The 11,725-nt window shown below is 36.7% G+C and overlaps 1 protein-coding gene across 1 annotated transcript; it reads left to right on the plus strand.

Annotated features, from left to right (window-relative positions):
- The first annotated feature begins 3,380 nt into the window (after positions 1-3,380).
- Positions 3,381-10,622, plus strand: ZIC5 (Zic family member 5). Its single transcript, XM_033947882.1, has 2 exons — positions 3,381-4,479; positions 8,556-10,622. The coding sequence occupies exons 1-2, from the start codon at positions 3,381-3,383 to the stop codon at positions 8,996-8,998; spliced, it is 1,542 nt and encodes a 513-aa protein (XP_033803773.1). The 3' UTR covers positions 8,999-10,622.
- The last annotated feature ends 1,103 nt before the right edge of the window (positions 10,623-11,725 follow it).

The raw sequence follows: 11,725 nt of genomic DNA on the forward strand, positions 1-11,725 counted from the left end.
AGGCAAAATCAACAATTCTTCAAACACATCTTTATAGATACAGTATATAAAATTATATTACTGTATATATATATATGGTATCAGGGGCTGCTGAAAGTTCTCAGCCCAACCAACAAAGTTGGGGCAATCTGCACCGAAGGCTATACACTTAAGTCCAGTAATTTTCCACTTTTATGGTTCCATGGAGACTGCCCCAACTTTGTTGGTTGGACTGAAAACTGTTCAGCAGCCTCTCATATTTCAATAACTGTTTCAGCAAAAAGTAAGTGAGAATAGCCCACTTTGACCAATCAGCCCAAAAAAGGGCCTATCTTTATGAGTCAAAACATCCAGAGACCATTGGATGTGATACATGTTAGAACATTACTGGACTATGTACTGAATGTAGTAAAAGACAGAATTAATTATATAAGCAATACAACTCTGAGACTTTATATATTATACATGTACATAAAATTCTGAAACCAAAAGTAAGCAATAGAGAAAAAGAAGTAGTAGGTAATTCAGATATTTATATTGATAGAGTATTGAATTGAAACCACAAATATCACCATATCATCTATCTATCTATCTATCTATTTTAGGCTACATGACATGCTGTATTTAATATGAGTTGTACAAGTAGTCATGTATATGATACCACATAAGATACCATTATTTACATTTACAGCTTTCCATTCAGGCATTGTCATTACATTTCAGTTATTTTTTTTATTCTTTTTATTGAAAAAAAATATTATAAAATACAAACATACATTCCAAACTAAACAATAATACAGAGTCAACAGCAGACAATACCAGAACCTCCCTGTTGATCCTTCATGGAGGCCCTAAACATTTCAGTTATTTAATAACTTTAATAATAATACAACGCAGCTGTAGCTATTTAAAAATTACTATTTAGCAGCCTAATAAAAAAGTTAAGCACGTTTTTTAAAGGCATGGCAGCTGCATTACTGTATATTTAAAGGCTTCTGAAGCTCTTTACAGTATATGTATTATATGTTTGCCAAAGTCTTTCATGTCAGAATGCGTGTTATGAATGTAACTTTGGCGGTACAAATGGCTAACATCTGGAATTCAAGTTTTAAAAAGCTGTTTATTAAACAACAAAAACCTAAACACTTTTACTGTCCTTTTACTGACCTTAATTTGGTAGAAATACGATTTTTATTTTTACAGTCTCTATTTTCTGTAGATATCTCAAATCTATGCTTAAGGAGTAAAACTGTAGAAAATATTAATCTTAATGATGGAGCTGTAGATATTCATATAAATGTTTCTTTTAGGCTTATTTCACAACGTAAGAAGATTCTTATGAATAAGGAATTTGGATACAATTGCTTTTATTATTTGATCTGATATCTAAATAAAGTAAAGCAGGAGATACTTTCCAGAGTATTTCTTCAAAAATAACCTAAATATACTTACCGCCCCCTAAACGGAATTTTTTTTAAACTGATATATAAAAAAGGGATCAGTCTTTTATATATATATATATATATATATATATATATATAACTGTAGGTGGTTGAAGTACAGGAACTGAAAATAATAATATCTAGATTGTTTTTTAAAAATTCTTTCTGTAAGACATTTCACACCAATATTTTCATCTGTTTTTGTGAGTTGCCAATTTAGCTATTGTGCTCTTTAAATTTATGATGCTTGTTCATACATATATGAAAGTGTTCATTTTATTTATGACGCTTTCACACTTCTTTCTTTTATATGGTAACAATAGTATATGAGGGCAGATAAATACCCATATGGTCCATCTAGTCTGCCCAATAAGGCGTCCAGAGCCACTCCTATCAATCTATGCAGGTTACACTCCGTCATGATCAAATATTGGCATGGAAACAAAAATATAACTACTACACTCATGGCAATTCCTTTTCTTGGACAAGAATTATGGTTTTATTGTATGAATTCCATTAATCCAAATGGTATGTTCAATGCACTTCTTAATTTTTTGCCAGAGCATTTGGGAATCGTTTCTGAAAGAACACCGGACACATGAGAAACCTGAGACAAGTCCGAAAATTCTTTGAAGGCACACAATTCCTACTTATAGTACAATCACTAGTACTAGGAATACTGGACTACTGTAACATTCTCTTCCTCCCATGTCCGGCGACTACGATAAGACAACTCCAAACAATCCAAAATACAGCCTTAAGACTCATCTATTCATTGAAAAAATACGACCACATCACTGAAGCCTACATCAACTCACACTGGCTCCCAATCCAAGAAAGAATCCAATTTAAATTTTACTGCATATTATTTAAAACACTACACGGAGACAGCCCATCATACCTGAATAATCGCCTCATCCAAGCAACCAGCACCAGACACAGAAAAACGCACTCCCCATTCATACCCCCCCCATCCAAAGAAGTGAAAAGAACAAAACAACATGACGGCCTCCTAGCCACACAAGCTGCAAGACTGGATAACCAAATCTCCAACCTTCTGATGACCACCCCAGACTATAAGACGTTCAGAAAAGAAATAAAAACCACACTTTTCAAGAAATTCCTAAAACAGAAATAAAAACACGACCACTAAAAGCCCTCAAGATCTTCATATTACATCTCTAGCTATGCTCTACAATTCATATAATTCTGTCATTCTGTAACGCTGTAATTCTTTATTCATTGTAATTCTGTCCTTAAACTAACCTTTTGTAATCCGCCTTGAACCGCAAGGTAATGGCGGAATAGAAATCCCTGATGTAATGTAATGTAATGTAATGTAATTCTATGCTCATTGCATTGATCTGTAAGAAACCTTTCACCCTACTCATGCCAATTATTTCAATAACTGCTCCAACACAAATCAAGTGAGAACAGCCCACATTAACCAACCAAACAAAAGTAGGTCATATTTTTATGGGTCAAAAAACTCGGAGAACCTTGAATTTGACACTTTTTTGCACATTAAGCAGCTACTGGGGAGCATCGGATACCATGGGGCTTGCCATCAGAACACGATTTCTGAAGGGTGAATCACCACGCTTCTTAGCGTGCTGTGCTGTGGCAAATTATACAGCTGGCACGCACTGGCTGGCACTCGCTCCCAGGTTCACGGCTAAAGTTTCTGCAAGTGCAACTTTCCCCGAGGAATGGAGGCAGCGTGCGTGAGAGCGGATTCCCGCTGCGCGGCCGGCCGTACGCTTAGCCAATCAGCTCACTCCCTCGCCTGCCAATCACTGACGTCCAACCAATGCGACTACTGCTATTCCTAAACTATACTTCCTACTGTGCAGAGCTCCAATGCGGCGCTTTCTGCCAATCGCTGGAGAGCAGAGTGGGAAAAGGAATAAGCAGAGTTAGGAGTAAGACAAAAGAAGTTAAAGAGCGCTTAATATATACATGTTTTTGAAGGCGGGTAGAGGGGGAAAAATAACAACAGTGAGCGTAGATGGGCTTGATTGTGTGGTGATGGAGCCCCCTTTGAGCAAGCGGAACTCGGCGCTGAGATTAGTGGATTTGGCAGCGGCTCAGCCCCATGCTCATCAGAATATGACAGGCTTTCCGGGACTGGGCGGCCCCCACGCTCACCTGCACCCCGGGGAGCTGGGCAGCGACCCCGGAGCAGCCTTAACTCCCTTCGGACCCGAGCACATGGCGCAGGCGAGCGCGCTGAAGCTGAGCCCCTCTCAGCCCGAGGCGCAGACCGCCTTCGCCGCTCCGCAGGGCTACGCCGTGGCCCACCCCCATTCGGGCTACGCGCCAGGCAGGGACTTCATCCTGAGAAGGGAGCTCTCCGCCTCCGCCATGCACGGGCTGGGGGAGCAGCACCCGGCCGCCAGCTCGCCCCACCATCACCACCACCACCACCACCCCGGCATGTTCATCTCGTCCAGCGGCACCTACGCGCCCTCGGAAGGGGGCAGCCACCCCATCTTCCCCGGCTTGCACGAGCAGGCGACCTCCGGAGCTCCCCACCACTTGAACGGGCAGATTCGCCTGGGGCTGGCTGGCGATCTTTACGGCCGAGCTGAGCCCTTCGGACATCGCTCGGAACACTACGCGGCGTCCTCTCTGCACGGCTACAGCCCCATGAACTTAAACGTGAACCTGGCGGCGGCGGCGGCAGCTGCGGCGGCGCACCCGGGCGCTGCGGGGGCGTTCTTGAGGTACATGAGGCAGCCCATCAAGCAGGAGCTCATCTGCAAGTGGATCGAGCAGGATCAGCCCTCTAAGAAGCCCTGCTCGAAAACTTTCAGCACCATGCACGAGCTGGTGAACCACGTCACGGTGGAGCACGTCGGGGGCCCGGAGCAGAGCAACCACATCTGCTTCTGGGAGGAATGCCCACGAGAAGGGAAGCCTTTCAAAGCCAAATACAAACTGATCAACCACATCCGAGTGCACACAGGGGAGAAGCCTTTCCCCTGCCCCTTCCCTGGCTGTGGGAAAGTTTTTGCTCGCTCGGAAAACTTGAAAATTCACAAACGAACTCACACAGGTGGGTATTTCTCTCGCTCTCCTCTTTTCCTTTCCATCATGCATACTCTATAACATGTGACTTTTTCATGAATAAGTAATAGCGTGGTAAGACTGCGCACACAAACAACCAAATATCGGGTACCCCATACTGCATCTTGTAAATCCCAAATACCTATTCCCTTATCCCCCTCCCCTTAGAGCTGCCAACTTGATTCTCCTATTGGAGAAGAGTTAATGAAATTTCCTGCAGTGTGTGCCAAGCTGGACCCAGATGAAATAAACTAACCTGAATGTATGTTTTCATACAAACTTCTGGGGGCCTCGCAGATCTGGCTTCTAGAGTAATACGTTTCAACTTCTGGGGGCCTCGCAGATCTGGCTTCTAGAGTAATACGTTTCAAACCAAATGCCGGGTCTTGTAAGGAGAGCATTCAGTTCCGATTTTATTTATAGGGATTTAAAATAAAGGGCTACTTAAAGATGACAAAAATGAACTAAACTGGAATTGACTCTACAGTTACATATTATTCCATGGAGAATACTTAACGGAGTTAACCTAATTGTTTTCTTGATTTATTGTATGTTGTTTCAAAGGAAAAAGCCTACAACAGCAAGTGTTGTTTAAACGTAAAACCAAAATGACCCATAGTTGACTAAGGATTGTATTTGCGGGATATTCTGACCAAAGAGCAGTGTACAGGTTAGTTACTTAACCACTGCTCATCAAATTTAGTGGGCATTGCTTACAAAGATTTTTGTCCATAGATAAAAATTGAAATGAATTATTTGGAAAATAAAGCTCTGAAATCAGGAAGTGTGTAGGTTTCTTATATGGCTGATAAGGGTAAATATTATGGACTGAAAACAATTGATAAAAAGCAAACCCAACTGATTTTTAAATATGCAGGAATAATGCTTTTAAAATTATTTATTTGTCAGGAAAATTATATTTACTGCCAAACCAGTTTTCGTTACAAAGCAATATTTACTACAATCGGAAGGTAGTTTGTAGAATTTGAAACTTACATTCGTGCATAAGACAGAAAGTTAACTCTTAACAACTTTGTAAAAACGAGTCATATAGAGAATGCTTCATTTTAAAAATGTGCCAGAAGATTTATTTTTATAAATCACAAAAATGTTCAGATGGTTTTCAGTGCATGGATGAAACTTACAGAATTATTTGGCTAAATTACAATAACTTTTTCCCCAATATAACTAAAAATTCATAATGATTTTTTTTACAAGGTATGCCTTTAAATTATTCTTGTGCAAAGTCTTGAATACAGGGACCGTTGGAAAGTTCTCAACCCAACCAAGAAGAGAATGATGTGGAGCCATAAAACTTACAAGTTATTCCACAGTTTTCTTGACACTTTTTGTTTCAATTCATATCACTGAAATGAAAAGTGTGGAATACCTTTTAAGTTTCATGGTTCCACATCTTTCTCTTCTTGGTTGAGCTGAGAACTTTTCAACTGCCCCTGTATAAAGAAGTATGATGGGTAATTCTCTTGTGCTGTGCCTTGTTGGGGGAGGAAGGAGATGAAACACATTTGCACACGACTTTTAATCTGAGTTTTTAGCCAGTAATATTGCCAAAAGCAGAGAGAGAGCGAGAGCGAGAGAGAGCAAACAACATCCTCTGGAGAGAAGAGGAAAGCAAGATTATTTATTTGCTGGCATTCCTTCTTGAGGAAGATTAGCATTTTTTCTTGTCAAGGAAGGTTAGTGTTTGAGCAAAACTGAACTGCTCCTATTCATGTTCATTTCATTAAGTAAAAAATGACATAGCATGTTTCTAATTATTTTTAACAAAGATACTTAAGGCAATGATATTGAAATATCAAATAAAAGTGATGGTTTTGCCGTAAGATTTTATTTTGCAAAATGGGCATAAAATTTAAATGAGACCGGTTAAAATAACAGCACATAACATATCGTACTACATCTTTACATTTCCTGAATTGTATTTTAAAATTATGTCTCTGGTTTAATTGCTATATTTATTTATGTTTATTTGAGTAGTGTGGTTTCTTAAAGTATATGTAAGGAACAAATTAAACTTCTTTTTATAGACCAGGGTAAAACACTGTAATTATTCCACAAACAACTTAAATTAATGACCATCAAAATGCTGCTTTTGCTTCAACTGCTGCAGGAGAACAGATGACTCAACAGTTTTAGGGTACAAAAAAAAAAAAATTACAATTGGTTTTCTACCCACTACTGAGTCAGAGGAAACCTTGTCTATAGATCCATCTAGTCAAGCAGGTGGTTCTACAAGCACAGAAATGAGGAAAGTCTTTGGAATATAAGGGGTTAGACAGAAGCAGTCTACAAAAGGTTAAACTCTGACGTGAACTCTTAGATTGCAGAATAACCCTGGTCTTTTAACTTATGTTGTGAAATGGGTGCCCTTGAAGGAACGGTTTTCATTTTTTCATATTCTTGTAGAATATTTAATTTGAATAGTAAGATTAAATTCCCAAAAACCACATCCAAGACACCAGTTCTCTGCAAAACATATGTTCCAGATATAAAATAATAGGGTCACAAATAAGATACACTGAGTTAAATTGAAAAGGACAGTCATATAGAAGCTCAGATTGAAACAATGTTATTTTCCTATTTTAGAGAGATGGAGCAAGGAGTATCAAACTGCATGCCACACCAGATTAATCACCTTTGCATCGTGTCGCATTGGTATATGCTGAAATATAATTTTACACAACCACATCTATATATAACTTTGTGTTTATGATTAACATTTACTGTATAGTCATAAACACACAACAATGTACCAAATATCACTAATAAAATAATTATTTGAAAATGTGTAAAATTATATATTTAATTTAGATATAGTCAGTTTTTGTTGTGGTGGTTTGATAAATCTCCCTAAACCATGGTGGAGATAGAGGAAGTAATTAAGAACCCTTTCTAGAATATAAAGGTCATTATTAAAGCAAAGATCCCATCCCAGCACTTAAAAATGTGTGCTGTAAAACTAGGATACAAAAATTTGAGAATAAAAATATTATTTAATAGATTATTTATTAAATGACACAAGACATCAAGTATGTATTTCAAAAAGTCTGTTGTACTCTTCACTGCTATACTGGAATGGATACTGGAATACAGAGGTTAAAAAATGTACCCAGATCTGCAGTGAGACACATTCTACCTTTTCAACAGCTTTTGGGCCAAGTTTAGCCTTTTTGAATTTGTGTTAAGGATTTTGGTATTTGTGACAGTACTGTAGTTGGACTAGTTCTTTATTTGAAGCAGTGCTATGTTGGGAAAATAGAAATAAAAAAGTGTTCCATTAGAGAAATGGAAAAAGGTAAATGGACAAAAATATTTAAAGCTTTTTATTGTTAAGCTTCTAAAATATGAATTTATGATTCATGTTAGCTTTAATAATTAGATAACATAACAACAGTCCTGCTGTTGTTTTATTCATATATTTACTACATAATACACTGCATACTACAAAATATTAAAGTATGATATATATTCTGTATTTGGAAATGTGGTCTCATTTGCTAGTCAATAATAAAACTGAAAAATATGTGTACACAAACAGGTGTTATTGTTTTATTTTGCAAAGAAAATGTGACTGTCATTATAGAGTACAGTAAACATGTATGACAGGAAGTGCCAGTGTTTACTGCACTTAAACTCTCAAATGACTTTATAGGAAAAAGACGATTTCTTTCTGAGACACCTTATTTCACTTAATTTTTAGTGGTATTGAAAAAATAAAACTTATAATAACCTATATGAAATACCAATTTTCATATTACAGTTGGCATTTTGCAAACTAATTCACTGTTATTACCTCACAGGTTTCATTTGGGTAGTATGTTTCCATTATTATTTCCCCACTACTTCGTGGACTTCTTTATGAGAAAGAAAACCAATGATCATGAAATCCCCCTCCAGGACTATGGTTTGCAAAGTTGTGCAACAAAGAGGAAAAACTATCCTGTAAAGGTCTTATGTGTGGAAAGTAAAATATTTTGCGATTTTTAATAATTGACTAGTGGTTTCTAAGCACAACTATTTTATATAATATATTTTTAATTTTAGGTGAGAAACCTTTCAAGTGTGAATTTGATGGATGCGACAGGAAGTTTGCTAACAGTAGCGACAGAAAAAAACATTCCCACGTCCACACCAGCGATAAGCCTTACTACTGCAAAGTGAGAGGCTGTGATAAATCCTACACACATCCCAGTTCTTTAAGAAAACATATGAAGATACACTGCAAGTCTCCCCCATCTTCTCCTATCCCAGGCTCTCATGGTTACCCGTCTGCACGTACCCCTTTAGATACTCCTCTGTCCACTGCACAGGACCAACCTAGGGGCCGGTCCTCCACTCTCTCCCCTCAGGTCACCAACCTCAATGAGTGGTACGTCTGTCAGGCTGGCGGGGGTCCTAACAACCTTCATTCACCTTCCAGTAATGCAGACTCTTCTGAATCTGAAGAAGACGTTTATAGGAACTCTGATAGCAGAACAATACGTTAGAATAAAGTTGAAAACACAGACTGCCATGGTCATCTTTTGACAATAGCTTGAAAGAAGAAAAGGACAACATTCATTTTTTTAATTCACAATATTTATTCAGTAGAAACCTGATGGTGTTTGAATATTTTTTAAAAAAAACCCCAACAATATCTGTTAAATTTTTAATAGTGTTAATTTGGACTTTTTCGATAAACCATGTTTTCAGGTATGTGGTACATGAACAGATACATTTATCCAGGTTCTCCATTGCCAATGCTAATATAATCTATTTCTACAGAAATTAAAATGGATGAAGGCTCAGTCTGGATACTGTACAAATTCACAGGGTTCTTTCCCCATTTACGGGTGTATCCTATTCATTTGACATCATTCTAGAAGCTTCTTTCCAGCTTTATTAGACCCTAAATCTGCAATGGCTTCTTATTTTTAAACTGGGATCTACTGAGTTCTGAAAAATAATGCATGGATTAGTTATATTATGATTCATAGTTACTGTAATTTTCCCTTTCTGGTTCAGATATTTTGTGTGCTTGATGCTGAATTGCTTGAGTACTCCCAAAATCATATTGTATCTCTATGCTAAATTGTAAATTATTTATCCTAAAGTTAATTTAAAGGGCTGAAACATTAGTATCACTGTAATTATATGAAAGGAAGAATACAGTAGATGCCACCAAATGAAGAATTATGAATTTTTTCAATAAAGGGAGCCAGTTCTTGTTTCATTTTTTGTTCCATCCATTATATTAGTCGGCAATGGTATGAACATGATACGCTTGGAATACCAACTTGTCTTTAAGTATGAATCTTCAAATCAAATATTTATATGACTCTTAAAAATGTACATGCCTGTATGACCTCCTGTATAAATGTTTGATTATACCACTAGACAGTATATTCAATTTTTTATTATCATGTTTAAAAACAGAGCATAGGGGCATAATGCAATTTGGGAGGTTCATTACACAGAAACATTTGGGTGTATAAACCAAACTTAATGAGTAGTGTTGATCCTTTGGTATACATTCCAGCTACAAAACAATGTTTGGAAAGTGGACTGATGATTTCAAGCAGTTTCTTTGGGTTAGTAGAACATGTATTTCATACAAAATGCTAACCCACCATAAGATCTTACCAATATAGTAACCTCCACTGATTTATCTTCTGAAACTAGAAAATGTAAACTGATAAATTCCCTCCCCAGGGTTTGTAGAAATTAATTTTGTGTAATGTGAGTGGTTGTTGTAGTCTTGTCATTGTTAATAACTTGAGTTGTATGTGAACGCTTTCATTTTGTACAACTGAATTAATTTATTTTCAAACAAAATACTTTTCTGGAAGAGCACAGAAACACCAAAGAGTTATGTTACTAATTTTGGTGAATAGTTGTCCTTTATAATTTTGAAGTTTATTAAAAAAAACCAACAACAACAAAAAACTGAAAAAAATACATACAGAAAAGATATCCATATATTTTTCAGATTACTTGAAAGAATAATGTACTGTGAAAACAAAGACTTCCTATATGATATCTCTTGTGCAGTTAATTGATGAATCTTATGTTTATGTGTGTATGTGTGTGTATACAAGAGGCTGCTGAAAATTTTTTAGCTCAATCAACAAAGTTGGGGTAGCCTTCATCCAGGACTATAATCCAGTGATTTTCCACTTTTATTGTTCCATCCTAAAAATACAAAATGAAAAAAGTGGAAAATCACTGGATTATAGCCCTGGGTGGAGACTGCCCCAACTTTATTGGTTGGGCTGAAAACTTTTCAGCAGCCCCTTGTATATATATGTAATTGTAAACACACACACACTCACTCTGATATATATATATATATATTGTTTTGCATGGTGCATTTACTGTGAAAGCCTTTAAATGTGACTTGTGTGTTGTTTTGGTGAACTGATAAAGAAGAAACCTTTCTTAAAATATATATTAAAAAAATAAGAAAAATAATACTAAATAATTCAAGGTTTCTGAAAGTTTATTTGTTTTGGTTACCATTCATTTTCAAAGCATTTGGTTTTAATTAAAAAGATAAATAAAAGAAATTAATATAAGCTGAGGACTTCCAAATAATTTATGAATTGGAAAAACACACAGGGGATATTTTTCTTGCTGTTCTAATAATGGATTACTTTAGTCTGTTGTAGTAAGCTTTCACTACAGATTTTACAACTGGTGCCTAGGGATATATTATTACTTTGATATATACTTCTTGGATTCACATAGATTTTCATAGCTTGCACAAAGCACACAAGTGCTTAAATAAACTGTCCTACACTGTCTATCAACTTTTTCTACTTTCAGCAAGAGAATACGAGGGGGGGGGGGAGGTGTAAAGTTCTCAATCCAACCAGCTTCCTAAATTCGGAGTGTTATTTTGCCACTGTACTGAAAAGAGTGTTATCATGTTTGTTTATTGCCAATTTTGAAATTCTATGTTTTGACATTGTTTCAGATCATTGAACCATATCCATGTCATTCTCTTCTTGGTTGGGCTGAGAATTTTTCAGCACCCCCTCTTATGCACAGTATAACATACCAATTGCAATGCCTCTTTCAGATCAACAAAATGACAGGAGTATAAGCACATGCACATGTATATATTAAAAGTTTCCATTAAAAATCATTTTTTTAAACAACATAGCAGTGTAATGAGGCTTGCAGAAACACTAATACATTTATTAAGTCACTCAGCTTAATTTTATAACATTATA

Source organism: Geotrypetes seraphini, chromosome 6 (assembly GCF_902459505.1).
Source record: "Geotrypetes seraphini chromosome 6, aGeoSer1.1, whole genome shotgun sequence".
NCBI classification, from domain to species: domain Eukaryota; kingdom Metazoa; phylum Chordata; class Amphibia; order Gymnophiona; family Dermophiidae; genus Geotrypetes; species Geotrypetes seraphini.

Excerpts from the sequence above, each read along its gene's own strand:
- ZIC5 (XM_033947882.1), top strand. The coding sequence starts at position 3,381 with ATGTTTTTGAAGGCGGGTAGAGGGGGAAAAATAACAACAGTGAGCGTA. Across the intron at positions 4,480-8,555 it reads TCACAAACGAACTCACACAG|GTGAGAAACCTTTCAAGTGT; the intron begins GTGGGTATTTCT and ends TTTTAATTTTAG.